Source organism: Centroberyx affinis, unplaced genomic scaffold (genome assembly GCF_046629955.1).
Source record: "Centroberyx affinis isolate AG114_WGS23_722 - 3 ecotype Tasmania unplaced genomic scaffold, CSIRO-AGI_Caff_v1 ptg003479l_1, whole genome shotgun sequence".
NCBI classification, from domain to species: domain Eukaryota; kingdom Metazoa; phylum Chordata; class Actinopteri; order Beryciformes; family Berycidae; genus Centroberyx; species Centroberyx affinis.
The window spans coordinates 90,302-115,207 of NW_027281438.1; the positions used below are offsets into that span (position 1 = coordinate 90,302).

General features: G+C 40.6%; 2 protein-coding genes across 2 annotated transcripts in view; one reads left to right on the forward strand and one right to left on the reverse strand.

Annotated features, from left to right (window-relative positions):
- The window catches only part of LOC139661226 (NACHT, LRR and PYD domains-containing protein 3-like), a 91,757-nt gene extending 73,676 nt beyond the window's left edge, over nucleotides 1-18,081 (forward strand). Inside the window, exons 23-26 of the mRNA XM_071539635.1 lie at nucleotides 12,345-12,440; nucleotides 16,146-16,319; nucleotides 16,843-16,889; nucleotides 17,125-18,081. Coding sequence (XP_071395736.1) covers nucleotides 12,345-12,440; nucleotides 16,146-16,319; nucleotides 16,843-16,889; nucleotides 17,125-17,699 — 892 coding nt within the window. The 3' untranslated portion in view covers nucleotides 17,700-18,081. The remainder of the gene's footprint in view (nucleotides 1-12,344; nucleotides 12,441-16,145; nucleotides 16,320-16,842; nucleotides 16,890-17,124) is intronic.
- A 1,681-nt stretch (nucleotides 18,082-19,762) lies between these two features.
- Nucleotides 19,763-23,146, reverse strand: dph3 (diphthamide biosynthesis 3). Its single transcript, XM_071539642.1, has 3 exons — nucleotides 22,978-23,146; nucleotides 21,823-21,897; nucleotides 19,763-21,218 (listed from the first exon to the last, which is right to left on the reverse strand). The coding sequence occupies exons 1-3, from the start codon at nucleotides 23,083-23,085 to the stop codon at nucleotides 21,147-21,149; spliced, it is 255 nt and encodes an 84-aa protein (XP_071395743.1). The 5' UTR covers nucleotides 23,086-23,146; the 3' UTR covers nucleotides 19,763-21,146.
- Nucleotides 23,147-24,906: the final 1,760 nt, after the last annotated feature.

The following is a 24,906-nucleotide window of genomic DNA, read 5'->3' on the forward strand; positions in this document are numbered from 1 at the left end:
GTATCCTCCATGCATTAGGCTACATCTTTAAAAACAGTAAAATCTGCACAACTATAGACATATCCAAGACACAATAACAACATTTAACCATATACGTGACAACTGGAGTTTTTGCAGCATGTTGCTCATGTTACCTGTTACCTAGGCTTTCTTAATTAATTGGAAAGCCAAAATGCTGCCACACAGCAGACTTCAAACTGGACGGATCATCCTCAGATTCAGTTTGGCTTGAATCAGCTGATCTCACTGGAGCTGTGGTGACCCGAGCTACACCTGGCTGGCCTTGAGCTCGCTTCTAACAATGCAAAAGAGAAAAGACCATTCTGAATGTCATTTTTAGGTACAGCAGAAACCGGAAATTATTTTTCAATTCCACAATGTATATTGTTAATTTTTGTAGTGCAAATTTGGTGTCACAAACGTTAATTAGGCTACACTCAGTGTATATTTGCCATTTTACAGTCAGGAGTGATCACAACACCAGAAGTGATATATCCTGTGATGGAAACCTTGTTGTCATGAATCAGTCCAGCTAACAGCATGTTGGGTGTGTTTGTGTAAAGGTGTTGGCTCTACTATGAGTCAGTCTGAGGAGAGAGAGGAGGGGCTCCCTCCCTCTAAAACCACTCTGTCTGGGGAACATGACAGCCAGACCAAAGCTAAGAGGTAAGATGAGGATCTCTAACTGTCCATGACTGTTCTCCATCTCAGAGCTCAGCAGTGAAATCATTACAGCATCATTATTCAGAGTAAAAGCTCTGTCTCTGTTGTGTTGAAGCCCAGTCCAGCAGGAGAGACCAGACTCCCCTGAACCCAGCTGTGTGTCCATGAAGAGTGACCACTCTATGGATCGACCTATTTTTTTTAAAAGACAACATGTGTCTGAAAATATGTAAGTCATCATTGTCTTAGTATGTTAGCATTACTAAGAAAGTAAATTTGTCTTCATAAGGACACGGATACCTTCACTGTTTCCATAGTGTTTCTATCAGGATCCAGCAGGAGAGACCAGACTCCCCTGAACCCAGCTGTGTGTCCATGAAGAGTGACCGGTCTATGAATCACCCTATTGGATTTAAAAGAAAACATTCTTCTGAAACAATGTAAGCCAACATAATGTTACTATTTAATCATAGCATTAACAAAGCATTTTAAAGAACAAATTCCCTCTGAAGAGAGTAAGATTTTAACAATAATATGTAACATTGCTCTTGTTTAACCATTGTCATGTAAGGCAAGGCAAGTTTACTTATATAGCACATTTCGTACACAAGGCAATTCAAAGTGCTTTACACAAGGTATAGAAAATAAGTAAGAAAGTAGGCTAAGAAATACAGAATAAGATCAATAACAAAAATCAAATACAAAGATAAAGTGTATAAGAATAAATAAATAAAAAAAATAAAATGCATAAAAAGAGAATAAAGATCAAGTTGCGTTTTGAGCCGTTTTGGTGGTCAAAGTTGGGGCACTTCTGAAATCTGGAAGTTTGTTCCAGCTCTGTGTAGCATAATAACTAAATTCTGCCTCATCATGCTTTGTTTTTATTCTGGGACTAGTTAGCAGACTGGCCTCAGATGACCTAAGGGGTCTAGAGGCTTCATATGGTAAGAGGAAGTCAGAGAGGTATTTTGTTCTAAACCATTGAGCGATTTATAGACGACCAACTGTATTTTAAAGTAAATTTTTTGACAAACTGGGAGTCAGTGCAGAGACCTGAGAAATGGTGTAATGTGTTCAGCTTTCTTAGTTTTAGTTAAAACTCTAGGAGCAGCCTTCTGAATCAGCTGTAGCTGTCTGACGGCCTTTTTGGGTAGACCTGAAAAAAGACCATTACAGTAGTCTAACCCAGTGGTTCTCAAAGTGGGGTCCGGGGACCCCCAGGGGTCCTTGAGGGGGTTCCAGGGGGTCCCCAGCAAAAAGGGGAATCATTTATTTTCACTATAATTCCATCCATAAGTAACACAATGACAGAATGTATGACTATTTTGGTCATGGGTTTCATACACTTTCTGTAATAAAACATCTAAAAGCAAAAATCGTATCAAATGGGGATCCGTGGTCTAATTTGTGTCAGTTTAGGGGTCCTTGACGTGAAAAAGTTTGAGAACCACTGGTCTAACCTACTAGAGATACAGCTGTGGATGAGCTTTTCTAAGGCTTGTTTGGGCATGAATCCTCTAATTCTTGTTATATTTTTAAGATGATAATAGGCTGATTTTGTTATTAATTTGATGTGGCTATTAAAATTTAGATCTGAGTCCACAATTACACCAAGGTTTCTGGCCTGGTTTTTAGCATGCAGAGAGAGATTCAAAGTCAGCACTAACTTTCAGCCTTTCTTTATGCGCCTTTTCTTTAAGACAATCATATCAGTTTTGTCTTTATTTAGTCAGAGGAAATTCAGGCACATCCAATCATTAATTTGTTTAATGCACTGAAGCAGCAAATCTATGGGACCATAGTCATTCGGTGAAAGAGCTATGTAAATTTGTAAACTATGTAAACTTTTTTAAAGAAGCTTGTAGGCAGAGCATAAAGGCAACAGGTGGACGGCTTAAGATATAACAATTTCCTCAAGAGTTATGCAGTCAGTGGCTTGGAACTCATGTCATGTTTACCAATATACTTTTATCTGAATGCAGCGGTGGCACAATTTATTTTGTTTGACATGGAGGTATGGATGGCTTGTCTAATGCCTTGAATTTTATCACAAAAAAATTAGCAAACACATTGCATTTGCTAGTGGAAAGGAGTTCAGGAGCTATTGGTAGCAGGGATTAGTCAGCGTATCAACAGTGGTAAATGCATGTATTAATATTGTTGTTAATGATGTTAGAAAAAAAGGATTGTCTACCGCCTCAAATCTGAATGGTAATTATAAAGTCTCTCTGTAGTGTAACTATGTCATAGTTTTGTTTTTTGCCATTAATGCTCAGCCTTTCAACACTCCTTTTTTTGGATTTTTACAGATGTAACATTTCCACGGTGCTTTTTGCTTACCAGAAATCTATTTGACCCTAGCAGGAGCTATGACATCAATAACATTCACAGTTTTAGAATTTAAATTATCTAGAAGTTCGGCAGCTACAATAGTGGCTGTTGAGGAAGGGGAGAATATTATTCATTCACTCTTCTCTCAGATTTTCTATCTGGTTCTGGGATTTGAACTGGTGACCTTCTAGCCAAAATCCTGCTTTTCTTTAAGTTAAAACTATCCTTCTTTTGTCAATGCTGTGTTTCGATCAGGATCCAGCAGGAGAGACTAGACGCCCTTCTACCCAGCTATGTGTCCATGAAGAGTGACCGGTCTAAGGTTTGCCTTATTGACTTCAGCGATGGACACCACTCTGCTGAGCAAAGGTAAGAATTTAAAACAAATGAGTTTGTTATTATCAGCTCTCCTAAGAAGAGGTATCAAGTCATGAGATGAAGAATTGGTCCGTCATACTTCATACTCCTTCATAACATCACATCCAATAATCAGAGCTGGCTTTCCCAATAATGATGTACCTTGAAAACTCACAACAAGCTTCACGCAGTACTTCAAGAGAGTTCTTGAAAGTTTCGTGTGAGTTTCCCAAAAGTATGACAACAAATTTTCAAGATCTACTTGAAGATCAACTTCAAGAATCTGGGGCACAACCAGTAGAGCACGAACCATTAAGGCTAAGTCCTAATCGCAGCGGCAGGGTTTCAAAATGCGTCTCTCTCTGCCCCATCTTTTTATATTATGAATATACTTAGGAAGGGGAATTGACAAGGAGAGATATGAATTGCACTATATGAATTTCCACCCCAAATTTATGACAGGTATTTGAGGCAAAGACCACTTTTTTGTGCTGTTTGTTGTTTTTTTTGAGTATCTTTCTTTTCCGCCCTGGGGTGTTTACTTATTTTTCTTTTGCCTCTTTCTGATCCAAAATCTGATGGATGGGAAAGATGATGAACTCCTATATCCCCTCCAAATGCTTCCATTATACCTACCCAAAAAGGCAATAAATGAAATAAATCGGTCTTTCTCAAAATGTATTTGGCACAGGAAGAGACCCAGGTTGAAAATTTGTAAATTGCAGCGACCTGTCTCAAAAGAAGGCCTGGCAGTTCCTAATATATTATTTTATAATTGGGCATGTCCTGCTCGTATAATGCGTGAATGGATCAGTGCAGACTCTGAATCGAAATGGCTTAGTAATGACCAATGATCTGCTTCACCATACTCATTGATAAGCATCATGACAGGTGACAGTAAAGAGGTGGGGACAAAAATAAAGCATAATCCTGTCTTAAATAATACTTTACATGTATGGAGAGATATCTGTAAACACTTAGGGAGAAACAACTACTCGTCTGCCCTGACCCCAATCATAGGGAACAAGGCCTTCCCCCCTGGGATAAAGAAAAGCATTTTTCACATTGGCACAGTAAAGGGATAAGGGCAATATCTGATTTATTTGACCAAGAGAGTTCCCTCAAATCCATGACAAATTTGAAATCCCTGATAACCAGTTCTTTGGGTATCTACAGATCAGACATTTTATCAAGTCAAATATGATGTTACCTGTGGGCAGTCCAATAAAGAGAGAGGTGGATAAGCTGTTGCTAAGGCCCGATATTTCACAACATTTTATGTCCTTGTTCTATGATACTCTGTATGTAAAAGGTGACACGTCAAGGGCTATAATCAGAGCTTGGGAAACCGAGTTAAGCCCGGGCCCTGTAGCTGAAAACTGGACTAAGGCCATGCTCGAGGCCAGCTGTTTCTATGTAGTAGAGCTCAGGAAACACAGTATAAGATGATATGCAATGAGTACACAGAACGCCGGTTATTTGCAAGAAAATGAACCCACAGTTTTCCAAAATGTGTAACAAATGCAAAAATGTGAAAGGCCACCATGGTCACTTATTTTGGTCTTGCCCACATATTGCAATTTTTTGGGATAATGTAAAGACAGAACTAGAAGGTATGTTGTGTTGCAATCTGGAGAAAAAACCCTGGATGTTTGTGTTAGGAGTTTTGGAAGATAAGCCACCACTAGACAGGAATCAGTTTAACCTTTTGAAGAAAATATTGTTTATAGCTCGGAAATGTATTCTTGGGAACTGGATAAAAGAACAACCGCCAACAGTAAACCAGTGGTATTGTGAATTCTTCAAAATTGTCCCCTTAGAAGTGCAACACTGAATAACAGAGGGGAGGGGTGTGTGTGTGTGGGTGGGGGTGTATATATGTGTGTGTATATATATATATTGGTATATTTGTATTTTATTTTCAATGTTTCTGTACTCTTTGCTGCTTGGTTTATATTTTTTATTGGTTGGTTTCTATGTTTGGACACTTAAAAAATAAGGAAAGAAAATAACAAAAAAAAAAGAATTGAACACAAAGCGACGTACACATGAGATTTTAATAAAACACAACCAAGGATCTAGTTAGGAGAGAACATGAGAGTAAGTGCCATAAAACTAAGTTCTAGTCCGACAGGACATAGGTGCCACGAGGCAGTTGCATAGAGGCAGATAAAGATTTCTTTATTTATATTACACCGTCCATCAGGTGAGAAGGTGTTCACTAGAAGAGCTGGGTCTTTAGCCTTTTCTTAAAGATTGAGAGGGACTCTGCGGATCAAATGGAGTTTGGTAACTCGTTCCACCACCGAGGAACCACACAAGAGAAGAGTCTGGCTAGAGACTTAGGGCCTTGCCAAGGGCGCCGCTCCTTGGCAGAGCGTAGTGAGCGGGAGGGAGCATAGACCTGAATGAGGGAGTTCAGGTAGGTAGGAGCCGTTTTGTTTGCTGCTTTGTAGGTGAGCATCAAGGACTTGAACTTGATGTGGGCAGAGACTGGGAGCCAGTGGAGGGATATGAACAGCGGAGTGACATGTGCTCTTTTGGGCTGGTTGAAGACCAGACGCGCCACCATGTTCTGGATCATCTGCAGAGGTTTGAGCGTACATGCCGGGAGCCCTGCCAGTAAGGAGTTGCAGTAGTCAAGACGTGACATTACAAGAGCCTGTACCAGGAGTTGTGCTGCATGTTCAGACAGGTAGGGTCTAATCTTCCTGATGTTGTACAGGGCAAATTGGCATGACCAAGCAACAGAAGCCACATGCTCCTTAAAGGTTAGTTGGACATCAATCATGACACCCAAGTTTCTGGCAGACTTTGTGGGAATGAGCTGAGCTGATTCGAGCTGGATACTGATCTGTTGTTGTACAGAGGGACTGGCTAGGATGACAAGGAGCTCAGTCTTTGATAGGTTAAGCTGAAGGTGGCGTTCCTTCATCCATGCCGAGATATCGGCGAGGCGTGCCGATATCCGCGCCGAGACTGTGGGGTCGTCTAGCGGGAACGATAAGAAGAGCTGGGTGTCATCAGCATATGAATGAGAAGCCATGTGAGCGGATGACTGCACCAAGTGAGGTGGTGTATATTGAAAAGAGAAGGGGTCCAAGCACTGACCCTTGAGGTTCCCCTGTGGACAAGCAGTGTGATTTAGACAGTTCAACTCACCAAGACACTCTAAAAGATCTTCCTGAGAGGCAGGACTCAAACCAGCGGAGGGCAGATCCTGAGAAACCAAGCTCAGCGAGTGTGGAGAGGAGGATTTGGTGATTAACTGTGTCAAAGGCAGCCGATAGGTCAAGCAACATCAGAACAGAGGACTGACCAGCAGCTCTAGCTGATCGCAGTGTTTCCACTACAGACAAGAGTGCTCTCGGCAGTCTCGGTAGAGTGTCCGCGTATGAAACCAGACTGGTTAGGATCATACAGGTTGTTCTCAGAAAGGAATTTAGAGACTTGATTAAAGACTGTGCGCTCAAGTGTCTTGGAAAGGAAGGTGAGGAGTGAAACCGGCCTGTAATTTTCAACCTGAGATGGGTTGAGTGTAGGTTTCTTTAGCAGCGGGGTAACCCGGGGTTGCTTAAAAGCAGTGGGGAACACACCCATTGTAAGTGAGGAGTTGATGATGTGTGTGACTGCAGGGATAAGTGTGGGCAAGATGGCCTGCAGGAGGTTGGAGGGTATGGGGTCCAACGGACAGGTAGTGGGACGAGAGTCAAGCAGAAGCCTAGAGACTTGGTTCTCGGTAAGATGGGAAAATGAGAGGAGTGAGGCCCTGTTAGCTGACGGCGGCATACTGAGTTGGTCAGGCTCAGAGAACTGATTACTGATGACAGAGACCTTATTAGTAAAGAAGGATGCAAAGCAGTCAGCAGTGAGCAAAGTTGAGGGTGGAGGTGGTGGAGGGTTGAGGAGTGTGTTAAAAGCTGAAAATATTTTTTGAGCGTCTTTGGTGCTGCTGATTTTCTCCTTATAGTAAGTGGTGGTGATAGAGGGGGTGTTATGAGCAGGTTCGGATGAGAGTGGGCAGAGATTGTTTAGAGAGGCGGCTGGCGAGGAGCAGAGTGTGTCTGTAGCTTATTTGGGGTGAGGAGAATTCATTATGAGGGGGCGTGGTAGCCGAGACCTCATTGGAGAGCTGAGCCGGTGTGAGGGACCAGAGGTTTCGTCGGAAGGAGACCATTTATGGCGGAACGTGAGGATGTTCCGGTAAGGAAACCGTGAACTGAATAAAGTGGTCTGACAGATGTAAGGGGGTGACAGTCAAATTTGCTGTTGCAGTTTCTAGTCACAATCAGATCGAGTGTATTGGCCGTTGTTTGTGTGTGGGAGGGGTAGTGACCTGTCTGAGGTCAAATGAGGACAGAAGTCCCCACCAACCCCAGACACTGCAACATTTTCTATTGTTTATCAATATTAGATTTTGTATAGTATGTAGGCTATTGATATATTTATCAATATTAGATTTTTTTATTTTACTGTGAAATGATAAAGACTGAGAACAAGAGTTAGTGGAAGTAGTTTGGGGTACAGAGAGGAGCAAGCTCACATGACTCACAAGAGGAAGGGGAAGGATACTGACTAGAGCGCAAGAAAATCGTACTAGGCTATAGCCTATTTGTTATAGCCTCTCTGATGAAGGTCTATACTAAATAAATAAATAAATGTCTACAGGTATGTCCATTCCACGTCTGTCCCTAAAGCATTTCTCAATTTCTCAATTTCTCAAACACTGGAAATGCTATAGTCTCATCCTTCCACGAGTTTTTCCAAATATTTGGGCTTTGAAGGCCTGCGTTTTCAGAATTCTATAAAACAAAGATTGTAAATACATTTTTGCAACTTTCTCCCTGCAACATACTCGCAACAGGCCACAGGGTGCTGATAGACGGATGTGAAAGTCTCTCCCTCCTCCTTTTTTCCATCCACCAAGTCAACGGCATCAAAACTCCACGGCACATTTCAAGAATTCCATGCAGTAAATTCAGATGAACAATCATGTTTTTTAAATATCTTATAGTTTGTCACTGTTCATCATTTAATTGGTAAGCGTTTTTGGTGATGTGCCTGTAATATTTTATGTAATAATGTATACAATAAAACGTAAAAAAAAAATGCGGTGATGACGGTCATAAGCTCAACCCTGTGGTAGGTTTCACGTGACCGCGGTATTGCAGCAATGCGGTAATGCGGTAACCATCACAGCCCTAGTCGGCCAGTTGCCTGGGATTTGCTTAGAACAGTGCAAAATAGCTGACTGCATAAGGCATAGGGTATTAATGTAGACTAAAGCGTACGCTCAAATTTGGTACAGCCTAATAATAAATGCATTGCAAGGATTGGGGCAAAAAGGAAATGCCTCTAATGGTTTTGATGTTGTGGAGTGCAGAGTTTAGGTACGACAGTGGCCTGTCTGCTCAAGGATCTCGCCTTCACGGCTCCTGCAAAGAGATTCTTGAAGTCTCACGACTATATGACCGACATATTTCATGTACTGCTTGAGTTGCAAGTATTTTCGGGAAAGCCTTGTGAAATGAACGAGTGTCTTGAAGAATGACTTAAAGATATACTTAGTGTTACGACATGCTTCAGGAAAGCCACGCCAGAGCAGCATTTACAGAGGAGTTCACCTTGGGTGCATTCCATTTGGTAAGGATTTATCCTTGTCTCCTTGCCTCGTGTATCCTCCTTGACTCTTCGGTGAAAGGTCACGGGGGAGATGAGGAGAAGATTGCGAGGAGGAGAGGAAGCGAGTGAACCGTGTCTTCTCAATTGGAACACCCTTGCACGCGCCACATTGAAGTGCCGTTTGAAGTGTGGTCAGCAAGGAGTCGAGGCCGCAAGGATGGAGTAGAAGACGCATTTTGGCCAAATGGAATGCACCTCTTGTGTTTCTGCCAGGATTCATCAGAACACAACACCTTTAACAATGTGTGTGTGTGTGTGTGTTGTGGCACTCTGCTTTTTCAGAGGCACTCTAATTCTAAAGAAATAGACGTGGTGACACAAGTTGCAGGTGAAAAAACAAAGATTTCTGTTCATAATGTGGGGGAAAAAAGGGCACGGACAAAGGAGAACTGAAGATCTTCTCCGACTGGGGCATTGGTTTTCAGGTGCCAGTTCAGAGGGTTAACTCCACGCTGTCCCTGGTGCTGAAACACAGTGGGGCTGTGTCTCTGACCTGGGGCTCCACAGTGTGTGTGTGTCTGTGTGTGTATGTGTGTGTTGATATCTGGAGTCCTAATATTTAATGTTTTCTCCACAGAGTTCACCATCAAAGGAAAGAGGTTTCCAGTGGTCAGTCTGCCCAGGAGCATCAAACAGATGTGGACTCCATATTTATGGTGTGTAAATGTACAACAACACCTTTTACTTCAGCTACAAAGAAAATGCAAATCAACCATTTTGGTCATTATAGTCCCCATGCTGCACTCTTTAGACCAGTGGGCTTTCAAACCATGCAAGATGGATTTGATGTTGTGTTCCACGATTTTAATGTGAAACTTTAATTTATATAATATTCTGTTCCAGCTTCTTGAGGAGAGCATTGTCACTTTTGTGAAGAACGAGCTGAAAAGGTTCCAGAGGGTTCTGAGTCCAGATTACCCAGAATGCTCAGAGAGGCAGAGGGAGGATGAGGAGGTGGTGAACGGTGAGGAGGAAGAGCAAAGGAGGAGCAGCAGAGAGGCTTTTCTGCAGATCACATTGCACTTCCTGAGGAGAATGAAGCAGGAGGAGCTGGCTGACTTTCTGCAGAGCAGTAAGAGGCTTTTAACAGGTTTAACATCATGAAAAGGGGAAATGTAGGGAAAATGAAAGATGTTTACATTTCCAACCTCTGCTGTAAATATGCTGTACACATCTGCATCAGATCTATAAAATTCTTCTGGGCTGCACAGACAGTCAGAAAATGTTTGTCCACTACTGATGAGCTGAATAGATATCATGGAAAATATATACATCCACACTGAAATCCACTCATTGATTTAATTTGTTGTTTGTTCATTCAGAAACGTTTGCTCCCATCTGCCAACATCAACTCAAATCTGATCTGAAGGAGAAGTTTCAGTGTGTGTTTGAGGGGATTGCTAAAGCAGGAAACCCAACACTTCTGAATCAGATCTACACAGAGCTTTACATCACAGAGGGAGAGAGTGGAGAGGTCAATGATGAACATGAGGTCAGACAGATTGAAGCAGCATCCAGGAAACCAGTGAGACCAGAAACACCAATCAAATGTGAAGACATCTTTAAACCCTTACCTGGAAGAGATGAACCAATCAGAACATTGATGACAAAGGGAGTGGCTGGCATTGGGAAAACAGTCTTAACACAGAAGTTCACTCTGGACTGGGCTGAAGACAAAGCCAACCAGGATATACAGTTCATATTTCCATTGACTTTCCGAGAGCTGAATCTGCTGAAAGGGAAAAAGTACAGCTTGGTGGAACTTCTTCATCACTTCTTTAATGACACCAAAGAATCAGGAATCTGCAGGTTTGATATGTTCCAGGTTGTGTTCATCATTGACGGTCTGGATGAGTGTCGACTTCCTCTAGACTTCAAGAAGAACAAGATCCTGACTAATGTTACAGAGTCAACCTCAGTGGATGTGCTGCTGACAAACCTCATCAAGGGGAAACTGCTTCCCTCTGCTCGCCTCTGGATAACCACACGACCTGCAGCAGCCAATCAGATCCCTCCTGAGTGCGTTGACATGATGACAGAGGTGAGAGGCTTCACTGGCCCACAGAAGGAGGAGTACTTCAGGAAGAGATTCAGAGATGAGGAGCAGGCCAGCAGAATCACCTCCCACATCAAGACTTCACGAAGCCTCCACATCATGTGCCACATCCCAGTCTTCTGCTGGATCACTGCTACAGTTCTAGAGCATGTGTTGAAAACCAGTGAGAGAGGAGACCTGCCCAAGACCCTGACAGAGATGTACATCCACTTCCTGGTGGTTCAGTCCAAACTGCAGAACGTCAAGTATCATAGGAGAGCTGAGACAGATCCACACTGGAATACAGAGAGCAGGAAGATGATTCTCTCTCTGGGAAAACTGGCTTTTGAGCAGCTGGAGAAAGGCAACCTGATCTTCTATGACGCCGACCTGACAGAGTGTGGCATTGATATCAGAGCAGCCTCAGTGTACTCAGGAGTGTTCACACAGATCTTTAAAGAGGAGCGTGGGCTGTACCAGGACCAGGTGTTCTGCTTTGTCCATCTGAGCCTTCAGGAGTTTCTGGCTGCTGTTTATGTCATCGTCTCATTCATCGACTCTGGTGTCAATCTGCTGTCAGAACCACAATCAACCTCCACAACATCTCAACCAAGAGACAAATCTCAGGAAAATCACCTCTACCAGAGTGCTGTGGACAAGGCCTTACAGAGTCCAAATGGACACCTGGACTTGTTCCTCCGCTTCCTCCTGGGTCTTTCACTGAAAACCAATCAGACTCTCCTACTAGACCTGCTGACACAGACAGGAAGTAGCTCACAGACCAATCAGGAAACCATCCAGTACATCAAGAAGAAGATCAGAAAGAATCTCTCTCCAGAGAGAAGCATCAATCTGTTCCACTGTCTGAATGAGCTGAATGACCGTTCTCTAGTGGAGGAGATCCAACAGTACCTGAGATCAGGAAGTCTCTCCACAGACGATCTCTCCCCTGCTCAGTGGTCGGCTCTGGTCTTCATCTTACTGTCTTCAGAAGAAGAGCTGGACGTGTTTGACCTGCAGAAATACGCTGCTTCACAGAAGGGTCTTCTGAGGCTGCTGCCAGTGGTCAAAGCCTCCAATAAATCTTTGTAAGTGCAACTGGATAGATTCAATATATTAAACCTAATATTCATACAGAAGAAAAAAAAAGAAATATTTTCAAAGTTCTTGTTTATTTTCATCACTAATTCTCCTTCAGGCTGAGTGTCTGTAATCTGTCAGAGAGAGGCTGTGAAGCTCTGGCCTCAGTTCTCAGCTCCCAGTCCTCTAGTCTGAGAGAGCTGGACCTCAGTAACAATGACCTGCAGGATTCAGGAGTGAAGCTGCTCTCTGCTGGACTGGAGAGTCCACACTGTAGACTGGAGACTTTCAGGTAAGATCCATTTAAAGTTTTTTCTCAATTGATTTGACACATTTCTCCAAACCGCGGTCTGTGTTCTCAAAACAGGTCTGGATTCCTGAATCTGCGAAGGGTGATCCTGCAAGATATACGTATATCAGGATTTCAGAGACATTTTAGATCAGCATTTTCAAGTTCCATTTCAGTTTCACTGGAAAGAAAGTTTTGGAATTTTCCAGCACTTCTTTTATTCTGATCCAAATTCATATACACAACCATGAACGTGAAGGATTTAGAAAAGATCATCCATGCTCTTTCATTTAGATTACTGCACTTCTCTATATTCCCGTCTCTACCATAATTCGCTGTCACATCTCCAGCTTGTTCTGAATAGAGCAGCTAGGTATCTCTCTTCTGGTTATCACTTAGATACAGAATTAATATTAAAATTTCACTGATCACATTTGAAGCAGGACAGGCACGTGCACAGATAGACCCCAGGTGGTGCTCAAGCACCTGCCCTTTTGACCTCTGACTAGATAAGTGCCCTTTTTGCAAGACATTTTTTTTTCTATTTCTTTTTCTCATTTTATATTTTAGTTTTTAAATTTGGCCCATGGCATCAATTCTCAATGAAAAGCATGTTGTAATGCCCGACAACTGCATCTGAGTTCTAATTCCGCAAGTCTGCGAGACCACACGAGCCCCTGCCCCTCCCTCTTTGACTTCCCTTGTCACAGCCACCACAGTTAACGCACGCATATCGAGCGCCCTGCGGAGCAGCATTCACGTCTCCCTGACCTGCCTTCATTGGTGACAGCCAGGTAACGATAGTGTTTGCCCTAAGCCTCGGCATTGTTTGTCACCAGGGGTTAAAGTGGGCCGGAACGATCCGGAACGGCGTTCCGGCACCTTCAATTAATAAGTAAATAATTCTGATTGGCAGTTTCATAGGTCAAGCGAGCTCACAGGGCTGCCAACTCTCACGCATTGACCGTGAGAGTCACACAATTGACATTTATCACACACTGTCATGCCACAAGTCCATTTTCTCACGCAGTGAAAAACATTCATTCAATTCAATCAATTCAATTCATAAACGTCACGGCGCGACGACAGAGCAGCACTGTGTAGCAGCGAGTTATTAAGACCATCTGAATAACGAGAAATATACACAAATCTATTATATTGTAATTTATTCCCATGCATGCTGCTCAGAGTAATCTCAGTCAGCGGCTCTTCTGCATCTCTCCCTCTCCTCTCGCGCCGTATGCATGCAGGCAGGAGTGAGAGTGAGTTACCATGGTTATGGGGACGCTCTGTGTCTGTCGCTGTGAAACTGTATTGCGATTCCCAATAATAGGTTTTTAGGTTAGTATGCCTATGCAAAATCATGAATGTACCTCAATGCTGAAATCTAGTAACATAACATAATTTTACATTTTTGGTTAACATTATACAGGGTTGCTGTTTCTTGACTTAATCCAAGAGGTTAGGTGGTGTAGAAATGTAGGAAATTTGTTTTAAAGAGTAACTAAACCCCAAAACCACTTTTTTCAGCTGAAAACTGCTGTATTTGGATATTTAGTAGTGTTGTTGATGTTCATCTCATTTTATTGAAATCTTATTATAGGCCCACAATTTATTTTAACTACACAAAGTGGTTTGGTGATTCTAAATCAGACATGAAGTTACTTTAGCTGAATATTAGTATTTTGTACTAACCTTATATAAGCTAGCTAGTAATCTATATCATGTATTGACCTTAAATATTATTAAAACATTGCCAAATGACAAAAAGCCCATTAAAATTTGTCTGCAGAAAAAGTAGCTATGTGGTAGGGTACTTGAAGTTGGGCCACTGACAGTTACAGTCTGGTGAGGCTTACTGTTATAATGCATCGACTCTGTCACCAAGCAGTCTTACCCAAATAAACATCATATCGTGTTGGTCTATTTTTGGGAGATTAACCCTTAATTATCATGCACAACATTGATTTAGCTGATTTACCAATTGCAGCATAATGCCAAAAAAGGACAGGCTAAGAAAACAGAAAGAAAGGGAGCTACAGCAGGCAGCCCAGGGTAGCAGCTCTCTCCTATCCTGGATCAGGCAATCTAGCAGTAAGGAGGATGAGGGAGATGTATTGCCACCTGATACAGAACCCCATCACAGATGAAGAAGAAAAGTCAGAGTCCAGAGCAGAGTCATGCTGAAATAGTCATGTACAAATAGTGAATGCTAAAGACCATCGTCTCTGTGTAAATAGTAATTTTGTAGAAATCTGTTGAGTATTAAACATCTGCATGAGTGTATGGGTATTGAAATAAATAAATATGTAAGTAATTAAAGATGTGCTACTGTATGTTACTTTATTTTTTATAAATAATTATGAGAGGGGTGCCCTTTTTTTTCGCTTGAGCACCTGCCCCCCAAAATGTCTGTGCACGGCCCTGAAGCAGGACTAGGTTTGTCCACAAGTTAATGCAGAGCTCTTAGGGTGCATCACACCTATAGTTTGTTTTATTCAATCCAAACCATAGTTGAAAAGTCTACTTTGTAATATTTTTTCTTATTTGGTTCGTTCAGGTTCACACTGCCCAAATACAAGCGAACCAGGGCTTGTAAACAAAAGTCACATGACTCACAAGTAGCTTGTTTATTTTTGGTAACCTGTCATCCTGCAACTTTAAATAGCGGGAGAGTCTAAACAAATCGAAACATTAAGTACAGACTTATGTGTGCTCTTTACCATAATTTACCATTTCTGGACTTCATACTAGGTAAGAATGAATAAAAAGTTGAATATGAGCGTCAGTCTAGACTGCAGTTTGCCCTCAGATCATTTTGCTAGGCTAGGCTTTCCAAGCCCAAGGAACTACTGACTATCAGATGTCAATAAATCTTTGTAAGTGCATAGAAAACTGGATAGATTCAGTATATTAAACCTAATATTCATACAGAGGAAAAAAAATATATTGTCAATGTTATTGTTTGTCTTCATCACTAATTCTCCTTCAGGCTGAGTGGCTGTAATCTGTCAGAGAGAGGCTGTGAAGCTCTGGCCTCAGTTCTCAGCTCCCAGTCCTCTCGTCTGAGAGAGCTGGACCTGAGTAACAATGACCTGCAGGTTTCAGGAGTGAAGCTGCTCTCTGCTGGACTGAAGAGTCCACACTGTAGACTGGAGTCTCTCAGGTAAGATCCATTTACAGTTTTTTTATTTGATTTGACACATTTCTTATTTCAAACTCTCTCAGGTCAGGATTCTCCAGGAGTCTATTCAACAGATGACCATTTAAATCCTTCTTTACATGCAGGTTAATGTCAGTAAATAAACACCTGACCTGTGTAGGATTTTCTCTACTTACATGATTTTTAAACCAGTTGTGATACCAACATTTAGCACTGTTTTGTAGCCCCTATGAATTACTTTCCATGATGATATTTCACTATTTCCTGTCCTTGCAGCATCAGTTGCTGAAACCTAAAATACTAGAAGGGACTTCTAAGATTCTGTCACAAACTGAGTGGAAAACTCTCAAAATGAACCAACTGAAGCCACAGAGCCGATCACTGGGTCAACTGTTTGCATGGACATTTACATTTTTTGCAAGAATTTGGCTGCATTGCCACAACTATTTTCAATATCTGACACAATATCTAATGTGTATCTTGTTTTGTATCTATGTGTGTGTGTGTGTGTGTGTGTGTGTGTGTGTGTGTGTGTGTGTGTGCAGGCTGTCAGGCTGTCTGCTCACAGAGGAAGGCTGTGCTTATCTGGCCTCAGCTCTGAGCTCCAACCCCTCCCATCTGAGAGAGCTGGACCTGAGCTACAATCATCCAGGAGCCTCAGGAGTGAAGCTGCTCTCTGCTGGACTGGAGGATCCACACTGGAGACTGGACTCTCTCAGGTATGGAGAGGCAACGTCTGCTAGAAGGCTGAGAGCTCACAGATAAGGAATATTGTTTAATATGTAATGGTGGATATGAATGATGTGTGATAGGCAGGCAAACTAGGACCCAGATGCAGACACACAGAGGTAATTGATTAACACAAACAGGAACATGAAGAAATGCGGGAAAGCTAGGCAAAACACACTAGACTATCTGGCAGGGACTGAAGGGAAAGTGACTGGTATATATGTTGCTAGAGTAATTGTGAATTAAGCTGGTGGCCAGCTGGTGCAGGGAGGAGCTGGGTTGGACTGGACTGATCGAAGATCTGAACAGGATCTAGAAACACAACAAGACACTAGACAAAGAGATCAGAGAGGAGAGGCAGGCAGGCCAGGAAGTGAGGCAGGCAATGAAACAGCTGGTCCCATGACATGATGTATGGAAAATAAGAAAATCACTCATATGGAAGGTTATGAAGGTTATTTGTTTCCATCATCAAAGAGCTTATGCTGGTCTGACTTAATTTAACCCCCCCAGTGTGGACCATGGTGGAGTGCAGATGTTGAAACCAGGTCTGAGGAAGTGTAAGTGTGTATTTAGTTTGATTCATGCAAACAAAGCAGCACACATTTCTATTTAAATAGAAAGCTCATGTATGTGGCATCTATTTATTAAAATCCTACTGTGAAAAAGGATGGCTGACAAAATGTGTCATCATGAAACTGAAGAAATGAACAATGTTAATAAATCAACAAATAATAAACACAATAGGTCTATTATATATAAATCTGCTGTATTGTGTCTTGTTCTCTCCATCAGATGCCTGTGAACTCACACTGGACCCAAACACAGCAAACAGAAACCTCTTCCTGTCTGAAGACAACAGAAAGGTGACAGTGAGAGCGCAGCAGCCATATCCTGATCACCCAGAGAGATTTGACTTCTGGGAACAGCTGCTGTGTAGAAATGGTCTGACTGGTCGCTGTTACTGGGAGGTTGAGAGGGAAGGAGAGGTTTCTATAGGAGTGACTTACAGAGGAATCAGAAGGAGAGGAAGGGGTGCTGACTGCTTGATTGGAGGGAATGAAAAGTCCTGGAGTCTGTCCTGCTCCGATGTTCGTTACTCTGTCTGTCACAATAACAGAAGAATAGTCATACCTTCCTCCACCTCCTCTGACAGAGTAGCAGTGTATCTGGACTGGCCTGCTGGCTCTCTGTCCTTCTACAGAGTTTCCTCTGACACACTGATCCACATCCACACCTTCCACTCCACATTCACTGAACCACTCTACCCTGGGTTTTGGCTTTGGTCTGGGCCTGGTTCCTCAGTGTCTCTTGTCAGATGGAGGAGGGAGAGAGAAACACTAAGACTGCTGACCAAAGACAGCTGCTGAAATGATAGTTCACTCTGGACATGATCTCACACACACACTCACCTACATCTTAATGTGAGAATATTAACGTTTGTATTTTCATCTGTGTTTCCTACTCGTTTTACTGTAAACAAACAAACATCCATCAGTCAGTGTAAACAGAGTGTATTCTGTGTGTTGGGAAACTGAACAGGGTTTTAACAACACACACGTACAAGAACATGAACATTTTATTGTGAAAATGAAATGAATGAGAAATGAAACCAGACAGAATCAAGTTATGGTTGTTCATCTTAGAGTCTGTTGATGATTGACAGGTTAAAATATCTTTCTTTTGCACCTTTGTTTTATTTGGTATTTTATTCTCATCTCATCAACTATACAATCTACTTTTCTATAATTGTTTATCAGAATTAAAGTTTTGCCTAAATGAACATTGTTTGGTCTTCATCTTTTCCAACAAGCAGTTTCCAAAAATCTTTTAAAAAACGTAATTATAATTAACCTAAAATAAACCAATATCTTGTTCTGTTGTTTTATAAGTTGTGAGTAATTTCATCTCAAAATCAAGAGAAATGTAATGTATGACATCATTGATTTACATTGTCAAATTGTTCTGAAGGTTATATAGTAGACAGGTAGTTCGGGGGCCCAGCCACTTGGGGGCGCTGCCGCGGACTCGGCCGAGCAGAGCCTTATCAGTTTATTGGAGCAAATAAGAAGGCATGACACAGCCCTTTCGTTTTCTTGTCTGGTTAGCTTAAGTTGCTACTTAATTTCACAGTTGATCCACCGCTTGCATTCCCGTGTGTGCGTCCAGAGAAATGTAAGTTGTACTGTTTACTTACATACATTGTCATCGCCTGGTTATGTTATGTTTATGTTTCTGGCAGTTTCTTACCATTGGTAAGTTACGTATAATGTTGCCAATGATGCATACAGTTTCTGAATGATTATCTACGTTCCTAGCAAACTCCTAGGTTATATTAGCCCACTGGGAAACTGTAGTCTAATGCTAGTTGTTAGTTTGTGGGTTGTAGCCAAGCTGTAGGCTATTGGATATTTGTGGTGATTGAATGCTACCGCATTTACTATGAGTGAGCTGTTATTAATGGCTATTTTGTATTGTTTCATCTTTCAGAACCACACACACACATGTAAGATGTTCATACTGTATTAAAGTGCAGTAAATTGATCAACTGTCTCAAGAACCATTATTTCCATCAAGTCTTGGGAGAACACAGTGCATTCTTACAGATGCACACTTTGCGATTATAACTAAGAGAAGCCAGCCTGCAATTATTGAGCCGCCACAACACAAATTGTCTCAAGTGTGACGTCATTTTTCAGCCCAAATAAGGGATTGTGGCCCCGCCCCCTTTCAGTCTTAACATGTAAATGAATAGAGGAGTAAAATGATGTTAAAGCCTTTAACTGTCCAACACTAATATTGACTGTTTCTGCTTTCAGGTTCCTCTGTTCTGCTTTTCTTTATTAGTTGATCTGATTCTCTCTGAAAACAAGAAGAATCTCTAGACTGAGCTCAGCTTTCAGCATTTCATGAGAACAACATCCACACCATGGCTGTTAAAGAAATAGTTTTTAAAAAATGTAATTATTAATTATTATTTCACCCATTATAAGAACAGAATGATTTGTAAACAAAAACAAAACTGGATCTGGAGAGAATCTGAATGAAACACTTGAGAGGAAAAGAGGCTGAACCAAGATGTCAGAGACTCAGATTCACAGATTGATGTTTAGGATCAAAAGAAAATAAAAACATTAGATTTTCAATATAGGTGCAACAAAATGTATTCTCAGCCAACTAAGGTAATGCATCTGGACCTTTCTGTTTTGGTGTATTTAACCTATATATATTTTTTGCAATAAGAGTAAAAATCTCTTTTTAATCAAGGGAGAACTGATCAAGAAAGCAGCATCCAGGTAGTAAGCTGTCCAAAATAGATAGAGGTAAACTCCACTGGACTTAAAGATGGAAGTGTCAGTCATCCAGGTAGCAAAACATCTTCAACTCTTCATTTTAAGTCCAGTGGATTTTGTTTCCATCTTTTTTTGGACAACCAGAAATGATGGAAAATTCCCTCTGGTTCCATTTGGACACTGTGAAAGTCAGAACTGATCAGAGGTGTCTGTCAACCAAAACAATCCACTGTTATAGCTGCATAGCGGGTCAAAGCTTGTTAGTATCCCAAGTTTCAACTCATACCCATCCCCCCTTTTCCTCAGTGTTCAGTATCAATATGCAGCTCAACTCTTCCTGTCCAGTTGCTCCCTCTAATGGACAAACTCTGCAACCACAAGTAGAGCAAATACAAAAAGGCTTGCTTCATGTGTTTTACTTTTAATACTATTCACCATCAAATAAGCACAAGTATTCACAACAGATAAAATATATAATTTAAGACACTAAAAGACAGATATTTACAGATCTTGTGCGCACAGTGTCCTCGGACCTGACCATGTATCAAAAGACCAAGCGGTGTTGAAACCAGGTCTCTTGTTGTGAGGATGCAGGTCAGGTTAGGGTTCCCAACTCCTCTCCTCTCCCTTAACATCGACTACTTTAGTGCCCTTAAGCAAGGCACTCAGTCACCATGTTGCTGCTCAGCTCCCAGGTGTGAATATATAAATGTTGTCACGTGAAAACCTCGTAAATTATCATGCAAGTGTAGACAGTGTGTGGGACTATATTCCTTTCTCAGCATCTACCTTTTTGGTTATTGTCCTACGCACCTGTCACTCAAAGACCTTTAGGTGTGCAAATATATATATATTTTTTTAACCTAAACCAAAAAAATGAGAGTTTGAGAAAACTCTGCAGCTGTTTAGCTGATGCAACCCTTTCAAAACCCATCGGATAACATAAAAAAAATGCATCGTCATCAAACTAAAAACAAGGCTGTTTTTCTTAGTTCCTGAACACTTGATATTAGTGCTGAAACGATCAGCCAATTAATCGATTAGACAATTGACAGAAAATTTATCGATTATAACTTTGATAATCGATTAATCATTTTATTCATTTATCAACTAAAAATACCAAATATTTGCTGGATACAGCTTCTCAATTGTTAGGATTTGCTGATTTTCTCTGTTTCATCTCATTATTAAATTAATCCTTTGGGTTTTTTGGCTGCTGGTCAAACTGAGGAAGAAATCTGAAGAATCACTTTGGAATCTGGGAACTTGTGGTGGACATTTGTCATTATTCTGACATTTTATACACTAAATGATTAATTGAAAAATAAATGGATTAATCAGCGATGAAACTAATCATTAGTTGCAGCTCTGGTTGACATTTTGGAGGCACAAGGTTTTCACCCGACAGTAATGATATGTAACTGTAAACGTGAAGCAGGGCATCTGCCTGGATAAATCAGTGTTTTTAGAAGTAAACTCTGGTTTGGCTGATACACGGTGACAGAGGCAGTGTGGTCCGGTCTGTCAGGACTGAACCAGCTGCAGTTTGCTTTCTGCTGACGGAGCCTCGATCATTTCTCCTGACATGAACTCCTCCTGCAGACACACAGCAGCAAAACACAGCAGTCAGACTCTCTGACACATCAGCATTACACTGTTAACTTCTTCAAACTCATTTTTGTACACTTGCTTTTCCGTAATGATCCGTTATGGCTTTTGCTGTGGCTTTTATGTGATTTTATCCATTGTAAGAACTTTGTGACTGTTTTGGAAAGTGCTATAAAAATAGGTTTGTACATAAACTCACTGAAGTATTGACTGCAAATTGAACAAATTATGTATAAAAGGTCATATCCAAATTTTAAAATACACACATACATACTGTATAATATTTTTTTTGTCACATTGGACTGGTGAATTTGCTGACAACATTACAAATTCAAATAAAGTATTGTGTATAGTAGAAATATTGTCCCCCCAGATGGCCAAAATTAACACTTTATTAAAAATATAAAGTTATTAACACAACATTTGGTCAGCCTGGCAGTGTTAGTGCCTCGCTCCACACAGATTTACTCTCTGCTCGCATAATTCTGGTTATGTACAGTCATGCTTTTCAATAAATCTGCTGCCAGTCTAGCCATCCAGATTAAAAAGGAGATTATATTTATTTAGCCACCTAGCAAAACTATTGACCAACCTTATCATAGATGACTTTAACAATCAACGAGCAGCTGGGGCAGGTGGCCACCTCCTCTCCGCTCTCCAGGTCTTCCTGTGGGAACAGCAGCGGGACAGACAGATCTGCTTACAGGTTTCTGACAAACTTTCCATTTCTAAATTCCTACTTTGCTCAATACTGGCTGATGTTTGAATCTGTAAGTGTTAGCAGGTTATTTAAGATCCAGGTCAATTTACAGTCTGCCTCTCTGACATACTTCATTATAAGTTAACAAAGAAACTATGGCTTTGGGAATCTACAATCTCAACATACTTTCTCAACCAAACAATGTTACACAAACAGTGATGTAATGGTAATGAATACATGGATGAACTATGACCTAAAATCAGTTAGCATCATAAGGCAAACGACCACCAATATAAACAAATAATGTTCTCAGAAAAGCATTCTTTGAAAAGCATTATTTTCTGTATTTTTCCTATCCTCATAATGTTTGATAACGCTTCGCCCTGTTGCGTGATGTTCTTTCTCATACTGAAAGACGCACCAAACTCCGTTTTAAAAAATCTGGAAATTTAATCCGGCCTTGCTATCCGCAGAGGTACACATCTCATAGAACATGATTTAAGACGTTTTACGAAGCAATACGATTTACTCTTCAATCCGGCATACACCCAATAAACCAACCTGCACTTATTTCAATAAAACATACACTTTTAGATTTGGGTCGCCTGTTATTACCACTATCTTCCTCCACCGAAATACACCGTGGTGGGCGGTAGCGAGCAGCGTGGTTCAGTTGAAAAACTTCAGATTTTATTTAAATAAAATGGTGATTGTTGGCTTATCAATATGCCGAATTTATCAGAAGACAATAACGATTCATAAATGGTCTCAAGTCATGTTCTGGCAAGTATGTAAATTTGCCGATAACATGGCGACAAAATACTGACTGATTTTTTCAAAGGACGTTGGCGCATCTTATATCGGGGCTACTACTTGCTAAGATAAATACTGAGAATTTCATGTGATTTATTTATTTATTTTATGCCTGTCTATAAAAACGTGGGTAAACTCTATTCGTCAAATAAAAATGAAGGTAAAGTGGGTTTAGGTGGGTTTATCCTCCTATTACTCATCGTTAGCTAACCATCATGGTATAACTCTACTTACTTTAGTTATGGCGAATCTGTCGCCACACGGACAGGGGAAATAATACGTCTCTGTGTCTTCATCATATTCAAAGTCCTCGATCTCTACTTCGTCGTGAAACACGGACATTTTGCCCGAATACAGACCCGAAAACTGGGCGAAATGTGTTCAGTAATCCTCACATTTGACAGCGTGTGACGTCTGTGGAGGTTGTCGCAGTCGTATGACGTAAGCGGTACTTTATCTGCCACTAGAGGGAGATAAAGATGCTCTTTTATACTTCATTAAAGAGATATTCAGTGTACAAGTGTACAGTACTTTAAATACTTTCAGTATTTAATTCAATTTTAGTTGGTCCTTTTTGAAGTTGTCAGATAAATTACATAAAATTACAAACTCATGTTACAGCATGCATATTACATTATATTAAACAAAGAGTACATTGATGCATTTGGCAGAGTTCAGGAGAAAACAGTTCAAGGTCTTTTAAAAGACACATTGAAGTGGGCTCTTTCTTTCATTAATCTAACATTGTGGATATAACACTTTGCAAGTACTATAATCAACAATTCTACAATATAATTTACATTTAAAACAAAAGAGCATAAAAGAAGGGAAGAACTGAAGAAGTGATCCTTGTGATTAGAGACAAAAAGTTGCAGACAAAGGACAACGCACATGAGCAAAAATGCAATTTAAAATGACATGAAAGGAAAGTGAAACTCTCTGCCAGCTCCAGGGTTTCTGTCCTGTCACTGACCAACACAAGCCAGTAAAATACCCTTACATTTACATTAATTTACCCCTTAATTCATGAAAAATCCCCTTAAAATTAATTAAGGGAGTTATTAATGGAGGAGACCCTATCAAAACACCCCTTAATGTTTTACTCCTTACTTTCTAATTTAATGTCACATTCAGGGAGACAGGAACTTTCCTTTGATTTCCACTTAATAACCTGTAAACCTGCACAAAAGGCATAAAAAAAATTCCTTAATTTCTAGAGTCTCTGTGAGTCAACCCATGAATAAATCCCTTACAAACCCATGATACTAACCTTACGTTATTAAAGCTGTTATTTTTAATGGATAATTAATGTTTATGTAATGAGATATTAAGGATATTTCAAGGATAAAATTTAGGGGTTTGGTTTCATAGTGGACCTTGACCTCGCAGGGAGAGGTCAAGGTGAAATATCACTTTAATATTATACATTATTTAATATATTCCATTTTTCATGGAGTACAATCAATAGTCTGTACCGTGTACAGTGAGTCAAACTGTAAAAAATTACCTTTAAATTCGATTTATCCGTATCGTTGTTGTTGTTGTTGTTGTTGTTTCTGTCACTGTATTTGTAAAACTCATTTTTTTAATTGCAATGCATTCAAATGCTTATAAATGCAGACACATGAATTACTTTAAACTGCTGATGAAGCTCATCCACTCTGTTATAAAAGAGTCAGTCAGGACCAACAGGCTTACATCATGAAGTTAAACAGACTGAACTAATCCACTTTCATGATGAGAAGCACAGTGGACCAGACTTTGTGTCTTTCTTTCTTTCTTTCTTTCTTTCTTCCTTTCTTCCTTTCTTTCTTTCTTTCTTTTTCTTTCGTTTGTGTCTTTCTTTCTTTCTTTCGTTTGTGTCTTCCTTCCTTTCTTTCTTTCTTTCTTTCTTTCTTTCGTTTGTGTCTTCCTTCCTTTCTTTCTTTCTTTCTTTCTTTCTTTCTTTCTTTCTTTCTTTCTTTCTTTCGTTTGTCTTCCTTCCTTTCTTTCTTTCTTTCTTTCTTTCTTTCTTTCGTTTGTGTCTTCCTTTCTTTCTTTCTTTCTTTCTTTCTTTTTCTTTCGTTTGTGTCTTTCTTTCTTTCTTTCTTTCTTTCGTTTGTGTCTTCCTTTCTTTCTTTCTTTCTTTCTTTCTTTCTTTCGTTTGTGTCTTCCTTTCTTTCT

Bases quoted from the DNA above. Each gene is read 5' to 3' on its own strand.
- dph3 (XM_071539642.1), bottom strand. From the start codon at position 23,085: ATGTCCGTGTTTCACGACGAAGTAGAGATCGAGGACTTTGAATATGAT. The intron at 21,898-22,977 runs GTAAGTAGAGTT...CTGTTCCCACAG, and splicing joins ACAGATTCGCCATAACTAAA to GAAGACCTGGAGAGCGGAGA. The intron at 21,219-21,822 runs GTTGGTCAATAG...GTGTGTCTGCAG, and splicing joins TTAAAGTCATCTATGATAAG to GAGGAGTTCATGTCAGGAGA.